General features: G+C 39.4%; 1 protein-coding gene across 3 annotated transcripts in view; it reads left to right on the forward strand.

Moving 5' to 3' along the window:
• The first annotated feature begins 174 nt into the window (after positions 1 to 174).
• The window catches only part of anapc7 (anaphase promoting complex subunit 7), a 36997-nt gene continuing 22738 nt past the window's right edge, over positions 175 to 14433 (forward strand). For 2 of the 3 annotated variants that reach the window (XM_048556505.2, XM_048556506.2), the window contains exons 1-2: positions 176 to 372; positions 4351 to 4537. In XM_048556505.2, the coding sequence (XP_048412462.1) occupies positions 272 to 372; positions 4351 to 4537 (288 nt within the window). In that variant the 5' untranslated portion in view covers positions 176 to 271. Of the gene's footprint in view, positions 373 to 4350; positions 4538 to 14433 lie in introns of all 3 variants that reach the window. The other variant, XM_048556507.2, reaches the window with a different exon arrangement.

Consider the following 14433-nt stretch of genomic DNA (forward strand, 5'->3'; position numbering starts at 1 on the left):
CCTAGCAACGCAAAGCTGCCCGCCATGTGCCGCTTTACTTCAACGGCTATTTCTAATCTCGCGGTTGGCAAACAAACGTAGCTATATAATTTTAATTATTAAGTACGTTACGAAAAAAAAATACACTGCACTGCCACGGTGAATCATAGTAATTCAGGCGCAAAGTGAGCAGCTCTAGCTGCAGGGAGGTCCACAGCGCCATTTTTGATGCTGTTAGTGCTACTGCTTTAGCGTCGTCTTCACTCAGAGCACTGATCTGACAGAAGAAAAGATGAACGTTATTGACCACGTTCGGGATATGGTGGCCGCTGGCCTTTACTCCAACGTGAGATTACTTAGTAGCCTGTTACTGACTATGAGCGACAATAATCCGTAAGTGGTTGGTTTTACCTGGCGAGTTCTCTCTCAATTGATTCTATGTGTTCCGAATCCTCTCCCCCTGACATGGTATGGTTTTAAAATGCAGTTTGCTCCCGCATCTCCAAATAAGTTCCGAACCTGTTAAAAGTTTGAGGCTTAAAATGATTTTGTTCTAGTCTCAAAGTGGAAGGGTGAAAGAAAAAAGTCTTGGTTCATAGGTACCACTGGTGTAAACTGAATGGTGAATGGAGTGTGACAGTCCAAGCCTTTGATTGTATTATCATTACGTGTTCCAGCCATATAGTATTGTCACCTCCGAATGATTTAAGCTTCTGTGAGTTTTTATGACTTCAATCAGAAGGGAATGTTGGCCTTTATAAACATAGAACTAAAATACTAGGGGTAGAAGCCATGCTCCGTTAACTAAGGCCCAGGTTAGACCATTACCTGAAATAAAACAGAGTCCTGGGCATAATCCCTTAGAAAGGATTATAGACCTTGTAAAGAGTGTAATATAGATTTACTCAAATGATACTTTTATTGCAAGGAAGAAGTAAACAAAAAAGGAACTTTTCTTTTAAGGTTTCTTTTAAAGTGAACCTTGGAATTTAAAAGTTGAGGGGTGATTTGATTGAGCTTTTCAAGAGACGGTGATATTAGGACACTACTTTATATACAGTATTGTGGTCTGGAACTCTTCTACAAATGATAGTGGATGCTAGCTCAATTGATTTGTAAGTTTAAATAGATTTTTGATAGAGATTAAATAGATTCTGAAGATTCAAAAGTATAATCTATGTTGGTTTTGTGTCCCCACCAACACATTGAATTCAAACTTGCCAACTGAATATAAGTCTTGCTTGTTTGAATCTATCCCAATCTCTACATTTTTTTCCGACTGGCTTTTTGTACCTCCAACCCTTACTTTTCTTCACCTCTAGTAGCAGTGCTTTCGACCTTCTTTTAATGTTTTGGGTAAAGCCATTATTGCTAAACTTTCAATAACCTTTGCAATTCTCACCATAGCTTGATACTAGTTTCTCTCCAAACCATGTAAAGTATGATGGACTGTTTTCTTTTTTAAGGATGCTTTTTATTACAATTTGTTGATCTATTCGTGGGGATGGACTAGTTTGTATTTGGAAAAATTGACCTTGGGTAAAATGTTAAATCTAGGGTCCTATTTGCCATATCAATTTTGAAAGTTCTATTAATTTGATCAGAGAATTGGAGGAATTCTGATGCATAGTTCATGTACCTTCCGCCATCAGCAGTGCCAGAAAGCTGTTTGTCTCAATGTAACTAGGACTTTGATTCTGCAACCTGCCTATTACATTTACCTGAATTTTGGTGTTATATTTCATTGTGTTTCGCTGGGAAGTTGTTTTCGTTAGGCGGGGAGATTAGGACCCGTGGGCACAGCCTTAGAATTAGAGGGGGTCAATTTAGAACGGAAATGAGGAGACATTTCTTCAGCCAGAGAGTGGTGGGCCTGTGGAATTCATTGCCATGGAGCGCAGTGAAGGCCGGGATGTTAAATTTATTCAAGGCAGAGATTGATAAATTCTTGATCTTGCAATGAATTAAGGGCTACGGGGAGAGTGCGGGTAAGTGGAGTTGAAATGCCCATCAGCCATGATTAAATGGCAGAGTGGACTCGATGAGCCGAATGGCCTTGCTTCCACTCTGTCTTATGGTCTTATGGTCTTAAAAGATGCAACCATTCTAGTAGTAAACAGAGGGACCTCGGGGTTCATGTACATAATTTTGTGAAGTTTGTATCACCAGATGGACATGGTGGTTTAAAAAGGTGTTTGGCACGCTTGCCTTCATTGTTCAGTCCTTTTGACTAAAGGAATTGTGAATTCATGTTGATGACATTGGTGAGACCGCTTCTGGAGCACTGTGTGCAGTTCTGGTCATCCACTTATATGAAGGATATTATTAAACTGGAGAAGGTTCTGAAAAGATTTACCAGGATGTTGCTGGGTATGGAAGGTTTGAATTATAAAGATTGGATAGGCTGGGACTTTTTTCACTGGAGTATATAAGGTTGAGAGGTAACTTTATAGAAGTTTATAAAATCATGAGGGGTATAGATAGGATTAATGGTAGGTATCTTTTCCCTAGCATGGGGTATTTCAGCACTAAACGATGCATTTTTAAGGTGAAAAAGGAGAGAGATTAAAAAAGACATGAGTGGCAAATTTTTAAAGAGGGTGGTTTACGCGTGGAATGAACTTTGAGGAAGTGGTGGATGTGGCACAGTTACAGTGTTTAATAGACATTTGGATAACCAAGAAGAGGAAAGGTTTGGAGGGATAAGGGCCAGAAGAAGGCAGCTGGGACTAGTTTAATTTGGGATTATGTTCGGGTTAGACTGATTGGACTGAAGGATCTGTGTCTGTGCTGTACGACTCATGATGGTGTCTTGAAACAAACTGTTAAACCTCTGGAAAGAGAAGAGATAAAGGCAGATGTTTCTGATTACCTCCCTTAAAGCTCTTCATATACAATGACCGCATGGTATTATTGCCAAACTATTAATCCAGAAACCCAGGCAACATTCTGGGTTCGAATCATGTCGTTGCAGATTTGAATTCAATAAAAACCTGGAATTAAGAGTCTAATGATGATCATGAAACCATTGTCAATTGTTGGGAAAACTGAACTAGTTCACTAATGCCCTTTTAGAGGAGGAAACTCATCTTCAACTGGTCTGGCCTACATATGACATCAATTTGATTGACTTTTAACTGCCCTCTGGGCAACTATGAATGTGCAGTAAATGCTTGTCTAGTCAGTGGTGCCCACGTGCCATGAACAAAGAGAAAAAAACTTTTATAATATCTGACAGATAATTTTGGATGTTCTTTTAAGATGTGGCTTTTACCAGAAAAAAAATTCACTTTTTGAGTGAATTATCTTCTTTCTTTTTCGCTTCAAATTTGTTCATTATCTGAATGTTAACCTGTCTACTTGACAATGGTCATTACAATTGGGAATTGATATTCCCAGACATTTGCATTATCCCTTCTTTAATCGTGATGTGGCATAATTTGTGTTGTCACAGTTGATGCTTTGTTTCTGAAGTTATTGTATTGATCGCTACACCCTTTACCTGATGCTGGATTTCTTGAGCAATGGATGCTTCTGGGGAGTAACTGGGAATTTCTTGTTTTACAATAGATCAGACATTCTTGTCCATTGCAGAATCAATTCCTGGAATGAAGCCGCATGTTTGGAGCTACAGTTAAAACTGAAAAAAGGAAGATCAGGGAGCGAGTGTGACTTTTGGACTGGAGAGGAGGAGGATTAGGCAAAGTTAGTACCAGTGAAGAGGAAGAAAAGTATCCTTCATATAGAGAAGGAATCACCTGGCTAGTACACTAAATATGAGATAAATTTAACTGATTTTTACTACTTATGGAAAGAGAAGTGAGAAAACCACATGATATTGATCCGTTAATCTTGTAACTTGTTTGCTGTTTACTCCATCTGTTACCCCAAATACTTGTAAAGTTTGTCAGTTGAGAAACAATTATGTTTTCTTTTTTCTGAGGGCTTAGATGTTGGTCAGTTGTGTGTGCCAGTAGGGATGAGGAAGGGATGTCAGTGCACTTAGACCACATGGACTCCGGAAGTTCTGAAATTTGGCTCACCAGCACCTTCTCAAGGATAATTAGGGATACACACAAAAAAAATTGGCCTTCCTAGAAATGTCATAACCTGAGAATAAATAAAGAAAAACTGAGTCGGCATTTGGGAGGAGTGCATCCTATTCTATAATGTTCTAAACCGAGCTGAAAAGAAAAAAATGACAAGATTTATGATGAAATGCCATGGAAAATTTGTCTAATTTTATCACTTGTGATCTTGGTGACCTTCCTTTCCTGGTCTTTCAAGAAAAGTGCAAGTATGCTTATGAAATAAGGATTGCCAATAAATTCACCGATGCAGTAATTCTGCTTTGTTTTTCTTTGTTCCTAGAGAATTATTCTCCCCAGTGCAGAAGTATCAGCTACTGGTCTACCATGCAGATTCTCTCTTTCATGACAAGGAATATCGTAATGCCGAATCTAAATATAAAATTGCTTTACAACAGAAGAAAGCTCTAAGTAAGACAACTAAAATGAGACCAGCTGGTGGGAGTACTCCCTCAACTCCACAAACACAGGTAGTGTGTATGAAACAGAATGATATGCTGAATTAACTCTTTTGCCCTTTCTCTCTCGCTCCTTCTGTCTCCATGGATGCGTCAGACCGGAGTATTTCAAGCAGTTTCTGTTTTTTTGTACATTCTATATCTGCAACATTTTGCTTTTACACAGGGTTTTAAAGTTTTTTTTTTAATGGTGACATTATTTATTGCTGACAGCAAAGTTACTCTTCCATTTGTAACAGAATGATTTTGTACATAGTCCAAAGTGGAGGTGGAGGGCAAAGGAAATATTTTGTGGCAGCTAGATTTCTTCAAGTATAGCCAGGACTCCTTTTTCAGTGTTTAATCAAGAACAGAAGCAGTTATTTAGGCATAGAAAGCAGGTCATTAATCAGAATATTTAAAAATGCCATGTTGCAGTCACTCTTGTCATATGGTGTGTTTACTTCCCTGCAATTCTTTTGTCTAGCTTTGTAGTTAGCCTACTTTAGTGGATAGGTCATACAACCATCAATCAAAGAATAGAAGCTGGCCCCTTGAATCTACTTCACCTTTTATAAGATCATGGCTGATTTGAAAGTCAAATTCACATTCTTGCCTGTCCTGTTAACTTTTCACCCTTGCTTACCAAGAATGTATCCACCTCTGCCTTAAAAATATTCAAAGACCCCGCTTCCATTGCCTCTTCAGGAAGAGAGTACTCATTACAAAGACTCATTACACTGAGAGGGAAAAAAATCCCTCCTCTATGTTTTAATTGGGGTGACTCCCTATGATTAAACAGTTTTTTCAGTCCACATCTACCCTGATCAAATAATTTAAATTATACACAACTTGTACAAAAGTCCAAGATTTTACTATCTCTACCCACCAAGGCCCTAATGCAAGAATCATAGCAATGAGAAAGAAGAATCATTGCTATCCTGGCTCCAGGAAGAGGAGAGAGCTATCTAGCAATCCAAAATCAGTGATTTTCTTATTTTCAGTATTGGTAGCAAATTGAATGTTCCTCAAATAATTTATCGTTTGACAGCTGGAATTGAACGTCTGTGGAAAGAGTAAATTTTGTATTCTGTAAAGCATATAAACATTCCTAAATATGTCCTTTAATCAATGTTGTATGGGACTGTGCTTTCAGTAGAATAAAATGTAGTCTGCTGAACAAACAAACTGAGATTAAAGTTCCGATAGCCTAGTGGTATTGTCACTAGAATATTAACCCAGATACCCAGGTTAAGATAATAAAATGTGAGGCTGGATGAACACAGCAGGCCAAGCAGCATCTCAGGAGCACAAAAGCTGACGTTTCGGGCCTAGACCCTTCATCAGAGAGCCCGGAGGGAGGAGGGTAACTTCTTCAGGTTAGGCATCCCTGGAAGAGGCTTCGCAGTGAGGTTAAAATAGTATCAGAGATAATGGGAACTGCAGATGCTGGAGATTCCAAGATAATAAAATGTGAGGCTGGATGAACACAGCAGGCCAAGCAGCATCTCAGGAGCACAAAAGCTGACGTTTCGGGCCTAGACCCTTCATCAGAGAGCACCAGGTTAAGTCCTGGTGACCTGCATTTACACCAGATGGTGGAATTACAATGTAACAAAAATCTGTAATTAATCATTATCAATTGTTAGAAAGCCCATCTCGTTCACTAATGTCCTTTTGGAGAAGGAAACCTGATCTGTCCTACATGTAACTTTAGACTCACAGAAATGTGGTTGACTCTTAACTGCTCTCTGGGAAATTAGGGATGGCCAGCCCTCAGCCGTGAATGAATAATTTTTTAAAATCCACAGAATTGTTACAGTGCAGCAGAATGCAATTTGCTCCATTGGGTCTGCACCAGCCCTCCAAACAGGCATTGCTTTGAGTGGTTTCTCACAGTACCAAGGACCCAGTTTGATTCCCACTTCAGGCAACTATCTGTGTGGAGTTTGCATGTTCTTCCTGTGTCTGCATGGTGTTCTTCTGGGTGTTTTGGTTTCCTCCTACAGTCCAAAGATGTGCAGGTTAGGTGTATTAGCTATGGGAAATGCAAAGTTACAGGGATGGGGCACGGATCTGGATCTTTGTGGGATACTCTTCGGAGGGTCAGTGTGGACTCAATGGGCTGAATGATCTCCTTCCAGACTGTAGAGGTTCTATGATTACAGTTTCAAAGACTGAATTTTATGCAGAATTACTTTTGTAAATTGACCATCAGTAATGGTAGTGTGACACTCCTTTCTAGTGCATTCTGCTTTTGTTTTGGGATACAAGCCACCTTTCTGTGTAAATTGCTGCTGTGTACGTTTTTCAAATCATTAGTTGCCAATTTGGTCTCGATTGTCAATTTTAAATGTGTATATGCTCTATAGAGAGTATAATGGAGCATCGGTAGTGGAGAATTGAATACTCTCACATTTTGCTTTCAGTTTTGGCTTCAATCATACTTTGATATGAAGCACCCTGTGCTTTAGCCCGCCCCCATAGTTTAATGACAGCTTTAAATCACTCCCAGGGATCAGGAAATGTTTTTCTGTGTTAGCTATTTGCAAGAAACTCTTTCTTAGTTCCCCATTTTGACTTGGGAGAATATGAATTAAGAGTAAAAGCAAGTCATTTGACCCTTTAAGCATTCTCACCATTCAATAATATCACAACCAATCAGTTTTCTTGCTTTAAATTCCATATTCCCATCTCTCCTTGATGGCCTTTCATTCCCTTACCTACCTCAATCATAGAAATATTCAACAAACCAATTTCCATTACCTTCTAAGGTGGTATTCCAAATTGGCACAACCTTCAAGTTTCCTCTCATCTCAAAGCGTTTGACAAGGTTCCACATGGTAGACTGGCTAGAATGATTAAAATGACATGGGATCCAGGGGGAGCGGGCCAATTGGATACAAAATTGGCTTCAAGGAAGGAGACCTGAGATGCAAATTTGAAAGAATTATTTACCTGACCGCCTAGGTCTGTCTGTTTTACAAGACTACCCAGGGTTTTCAAATTAAGATAAGTAGTATAAGTTCTGTCTTCGTTTGTTTACCAAAATGCAATACCTTGCATTTATCCAAATTAAATGCCATCTGCCACTGTTCAGCCCATTGACCCAATTGATCAAAATCTCTTTGTAATCTTAGATAACCACCTTCAGAATCCACTATACCACCAATTTTGATGTCCTCTGCAAGCTTACTAACGCTGCCTCCTATGTTCTCACCTAAATCCTTTATATAAATGACAAACCAAACCGGACCTAGTACCAATCCCTGTGGAGCACCACAGGTCATAGGCCTCCAGTCTGAAAAACAACCCCCTCCACCACCATCCTCTGACCATAAAGTGAATTGGCAAGCCCACCTTGAACCCCATGTGAGCTAACTTAATTAGTATACCATGTGCAACCTTATCAAATTCTTGACTCATCAGAACTGTACATCTCCTTTCCAAGTCAACCTTGCCAAAACCATTCAGGATCTTATAAACTTGAATCAAATCAATGCCTGCTGTTCTAAACTTGAGAGAAAACAAATCCAGCCTGTTCAATCTTTCCTTGGAAGACAATATTCTCATTCCAGATATCAATCAAGTAAATCTCTTCTCACCTGCTGCCAATGCATTTACACCTTCCCTTAAATACGGAGTCCAAGATTGCACGTAGTTTTCAAGATGTGGCCTTGCAGTGCTCTATGTAACTAATGCAGAAGATCCTTTAATGCTCAATTCCACTTGTAATAAAGGATGATATTCGTTGGTCGCCTTAATCACTTGCTGCACCTCCACAAGTAACTTTTTGTGACTCTCATACTGGAACATCTGGACCCCTGATTGCTTCTGAATTCTGCAGTTCTTCACTCTTTAAATAATATCTTTTTTCTTCACTTTGGCATGAAGAATATCTTTGTTTTCTCGCATGATACTTAACCTGTCATGGCCCGTATCAACTCCAGTCTCCCCACCTGCCTTGATCCCCTTCAGCTTGCCTACCGACTTAACAGATCGACAGAGGATGCAAATCCTTAGCCCTGCACTCATCCCTGGAACTATGTCAGATTCCTGCTCATTGACTACAGTTCCACCCTCAACACCATTATCCCCTGCAGACTGACTTCAAAACTGCATGACCTTGGTCTCTGCTCTGCCCTCTGCAACTGGATCCTCAGCTTTCTGACCCACCGGATACAGTCTGTGAAGATAGGTAACTGCCCCTCCTTCACAATAACGCTCAACACTGGAGACCCCCAGGATGCATCCTCAGCCCCCTACTGTACACCCTGTGCACCTACGACTATGTTGCTAATTCCAAACAAACACCATCTACAAGTTTGCTGACGGCATTACTGTGGTGGGATGGACATTTAACAATGACGATCCCTAATACTGAAGGGAGCTTGGTGATGTGGTGCAATGAAGATAATCTGTCTCTCAACGCCCGCAAAACTAAAGAACTGATCATCAACTTCAGAAAGAAGGGAGGGGAAGATGCCCCCATCTGAATTAATGGAACTGAGGTTGAAAGGGTGAAGAGCATCAAGTTCCTTGGAGTGACGATAACTGAAGACCTTTCCTGGACTTTCCACATAGATGTGACAGTCTAAAAGGCACAACAATGCCTCTTCTTTCTTAGGCGGCTCAGGAAATTTGGCATGTCCATAAGGTCCCCACCACCTTCTAATGATATGCCATTTAAAGCATACTGTCCAGGTGCATAACGGCTTAGTATGGCAACTGCTCAGCCCAAGACTGTAAGAAACTACGGAAGGTTGTGTACACAACCCAAACCATCTCGGAAGCCAACCTTCCTTCCATGGACAGTATTTACATGCCTCGCCGCTGCAGTAAAGCAGCAACATCACCCAAGACCCATCGCGCCCTGGTGATGATCTCCTACAACTCTTCTGTCATGTAGAGGAACACGTAGCCTGAACATATGCACAAACAGGTTCAGGAACAGCTTCTTTCTGATCATTATCAGACTGTTGAAATGACTTTAGCCTTAAATAATGTAACCTATATGCCTCTGTGTTTTGGATCTGTACTTCCTTTATACTGCCTGTACCACTCGTAAACAAAGCTTTTCACTGTATTTAGGTACACATGATAATAAAATCAATCAATCAATCAATTTATACATTTTTTTGCCAGCTAGTTAATCTTCTAACCATGCTAATTCTTATGCCATTTGCACCTACTTTGTGTAATAACCTTCTCAAATTGTTAGGACGGTACTTTGTTCGACTGTGGCATAGGATCAAGGAAGTGTAGCTCCCATTGTGCTCTGCAGTTCATGTTTTTGTAAAATGTTCACTACCAGGTATTTAGAACAGTCACTGAGCTTAATCACCAAATATTCTGCTCTACTTTTATGCAGCTGCTAATTTTGAATCCAGTTCGAGGAATTTCAGTGTCAGAAATGTGAGTGGTATTAAAGTTTCAGCCCAGATTTTATGCTCACTATGACATATGGCATTTAAATGTGCACATTTGCAGAATTCACATGCATGACTTTACACAACTAGTATGCTTCTGATACTTGGGTTATCTTAACGTCCCACACGAGCAACTGCTATGTGAAATCAAAAAACAAAAGAAAAAGAAGACTAAATCCAAAATGAAGAAGCAAACAAATGGATGTTGATACCACAGCCTGGAATTGTTGAGCTCAGTTTTGAGTCTAGTGATTGGGCAATACCTGACTGAAAGATGATGTACTTTTCCACCAGCTTACACTGCGCTTTGTTGGAACACTGCAGAAGGCTGACGATAGAGAAGTTAATGAGAGCAAGCTGAAAGGGTAAAATGACAGTTGAATGGAAACTCAAAACTGAGCAATGGTGTTCCATGAAGCGAACATCCAATCTTTGTTTAGTCTCCCCTATGTAAGGAAGGTCTCATTGTGAGTGAAAAAAATTTATTACATTAAAAGAAATATGTATAAATCCCTTTTTCACCCTGATAGTGTGTTATGAGTTTTGGACAATAGGGAGACTGGAGCCAAAAAAGGCAGGTGTTGTATCTTCAGTGTGTGCTTGGAGAGTGTCATGAGAAGGGGAAAGGAGTGTTAGAGTGATACAGAATAGAATGGAATGATTACCACAGAAGCTGAAAGGGAAGATGTGTGGGTGGAGGTAGAAATGCTAGGGGATGCAACATCGAATATGGAGGCTGGTAGGGAGAAGATATAGGAGGTGACAGTAGAGTGCAGGAAATGGAATGGACAGGGTCAACCAATGTGTGTGAACCATTGAGCAGAAAGGAACATAATCAGAGCCTACAGGTGTGGACGTTTGTATCATAAGAGCAGAAGTGACTGAGCTGGATGAACTGGGAGAATAGAGTGGAGTCCTTACAGGGAGTTGATTGTAAATGAGTGTACTGCAAATGCTGGAAATCTGAAATAAGTACAGAAAATGTTGGAAATACACTGATCTCACATCATCTGTGGAGAGGCTAACAGAGTTAATATTTTGTTTGGTACAGTCACTGGTTTTATAGTAAATATTGATTGCAGTTGTTATAATTTGAGCTGATGGTAACACTGGGCAGGTTAGATCCCAGAAAGAAACTTGATTGCTGTTGTTTACCATGGTGTTTAGTCACTGCAACGTTGGGGCCTAATGTGGGATATATGCTTTTTTAAAATTAGTTTCCATTTGAGAAAGAAGGGGCAAATCTTTTCGTTTCATTACACACTGTGCTGACCTGCTGAGTACTCTGCTTTGTTTTATTTCAGGTACCTAGTATCCATGCTATTTTGCTTTTGTATAATTTGGAATACTTGGCTTTAAAGGTATTAAACACAGTTGTAGTAGACAATGGGTGAAAATGGATAGAAGTAAGATGATGATGGAAGTAAAGCAGAGCTCAGATCTGACTGGAAAGATTCAACCATTGAGTTGTGGGAAATTTGTGTGCAGAATTTAAGCCAAAATATGCTCAAGATCTTTGGAAAAGAGAGAGGTTGATTGTGGGGTGTTGGAAGGATGACAGTTTTGTAAGAGAGGGATAATTTTAAATGTAGGAAAATTTGAATACTTTGCAATTTTATGGGAATGGGGATATGGAAGCAAGAGGTGAATCTTAAGGACAAGGAAGGAAGCTCAGGAAGGAGCATCTAGGGAAAGACACTGACAGTAATAACAGGGGTTTAAAGGAAAGATTTAACTTTGGCAATGGGAAGGAGTGGATAGCTACAGAAATGATTTCAGTCAAGTGATGAAAGAATGTAATGCTGCATGCACTTGAGACTCTCATCACAGACGAACTGGTTCTGCCTGCATGCACGCAAACTGGTTCTGCTTGAATGCACCTTCTTTGTGATAAGGTTGTGCCATTTGATGGCCACGAGGAAAGCAAATCTGTCTAATATTGCAGCTGAGAGAGGATGCACAGGTTTAGGAAGAAAATGGAGTTGAATAAAGTCATGGTTAGTACAACTATACCGTGGCCCTTCATTACATTGAGATTTGATGTGTCTGAATAACTAAATAAAACAAACTGTAAATGTAAAACAACCTGCTGTAAATCACACATCAGTAATTGTGTTTTAAATGCTTAAAGCATTGACATTTACTGTTACCAAAATAACCTGTATGTTCTAGATATAGCATAGGTTTGCTTGTTTGAAGTTAACAGTTGCTGTGGATCAATGCAACTAATTGCGTTTCCGTACTGGGCAATATTTTTTGAATGCCAATAAAATTGATTGCATGGCCACATTGTGCAGCAGGCGATTGCTTTGAGATGCTGTTCATGAAAGATAATGTATAAATGCAGATTTTTGTTTTTGTGTGAGTGGTTGTCCATAATTCTGTGGCTGAGCTCCAGTTTCACTGAACTGCTTCAGGGAGAACAGTGTCGGAGATTGGCTTCTGTTCAAAAGGAACAAAGGGGAATTGGAGGGATATCTGTAGGCCTCTAGAGTTCCTCTTACATCCTGATTTCAGAACACTGGAAGCAACTTGTCAACTTTTGTCAGGGCTAGCTCATGGTATGAGCGATTGAAAGTATTTTTAAAATCTGTAAAGACGAGAGAATCTCATTTGAAAATTGTGGCTTGTTTGGTAAGATAACGTTATCCTGGTAGAAATTTTGGTATTTACCATTATAGGGTTCCTTCGAATCTCTTGGTATTAGTAAATATTCTAGTTTACTGACATCATTTTGTGGAAATAAGCTAATAGGTGCTATTACATGTTACTCTACATATATAGTCATTTTCTAATATGGTTTATAGAGGAAGAGACTAGATATTTTTTGATATATTCTATCCAAACTAAGATTGAAGTAAAATGATCAGAAGCTAAGTAGCATGAACATAGACATAGCAGATGTAGAACGTATGATCCTTTTGATCCAGCTCCACCTTTCAGTACCAGCATCTCCCTGATTGCGAACGGATTCTGTTCTGCTGTCTGTTTGAAGTCAGAGCACAATTTTGGACAACAGAAAGTGGTCATTCGTAAGTGCAGGAAATGTCCCTATGTTTGGTCTTTAAATTTAAAAACTCTGTATGGTTGATGGGAAATAACCTGTTATGTCTACCCTGCCAAACTCCTTCAAAATCTTACGTTTCAGTTATATATCCTGTTTTTCTTTTTAACTCCAGAGAACATAATCCAGTTTACTCCAGTTCTGAGGAAGGGTCACTGGACCTGAAACGTTAACTGTATTTTCCTTCATAGATGCTGCTAAGCTTTTACAGCAACTTTGTTTTTGTTCCTAATTTACAGCATCCCCAGTTCTTGCGGTTTTTATCCAGTTTACTCAGCCTGTCATCATAGAGCAACTTTCTCATCCCAGAAACCAATCTAATGAACTTACACTGTAAAGCTTTCCAGGTCTCTAACGTCAAATATGCAGACTAAATGTGTATGTAGTATCTTAGGTATGGTCTTGTCAAATCTAATACAATTGTAGCCAGACTTCTTTATTCTTTGTACTTCAGGTATAGGCCAAATTTACATGCCATTTGCCTTTTGAATTGCTTTCTGTGCTGTAAGGCTGGCATTGTTCCTTTTAGGTATATATCTAAATTTCTCTGAACATATTTACAAACTTACACTTTTTTTTAAAGAAATGTGCTTTTCTTTACATCAAAAATGAATAATTTTACAATTCCCCGCTTTATTCTCTCTGCCACCTTATTTATCACCCATATATCTTTTTGCAACCTCTTCTGTCCTCTTAGCTTGCATTACCACCAAGTCTTATATATCAGCAAAGTTAGATATAGTACTGGGTCACTTTGTTCAAGTCGTTAGTATAGATTGTAAATAGCTGAGGTCCAAGCACTTATTTTTGTGACATTTGTCCACTTAAAAATGCCCCTGTATCCCTGTTCTCTGCTACAATCCAAAATGCCTTTTGGAAGTCCATTTTTTAAGCATTTACCTAAATACCAATTTCAACTCTTCACACTTCATACCTCTTTATTTCTTGGGGTGTTCAGCTTCATGGGCAACAATATATGAAGTGTCCTCTGTTCTTGTGTCACCATGCCTGTTTTAGGTTGCATCATTGTTGAAACCCATTCCTCACCTAGCACTGTGTTGATGGATTTCCAGCAGATGGTTGGGCAACAATCAGCTGCAGGAATCCTGAATCTCTTCACCATTCTTTCCTACTAAGTAATCAGTCCACCACACAATATTTTGCATAGTTCAGATGTACACTGGAGTTCCTCCGAGAATCTGCATTTTTATTTTGTGCCCTCCTGTTATCCTCACCTATATGCTGCCTTGCTGACATGATGTTATGATCATAGCTGATGGTACTACTGGACAATTCAAATCCGAGAATTTAATGATTTATCAAACCAGATTTATTTTACTGGAGGTGGTGGGAGTTAGACAACTTAACAAGAGGTCGCACGGTTTCTTGGGCAACATAATGCAAGTAAACAAGTCATTTTTTAAAGACTTAAGTTA

Source organism: Stegostoma tigrinum, chromosome 26 (assembly GCF_030684315.1).
Source record: "Stegostoma tigrinum isolate sSteTig4 chromosome 26, sSteTig4.hap1, whole genome shotgun sequence".
NCBI classification, from domain to species: domain Eukaryota; kingdom Metazoa; phylum Chordata; class Chondrichthyes; order Orectolobiformes; family Stegostomatidae; genus Stegostoma; species Stegostoma tigrinum.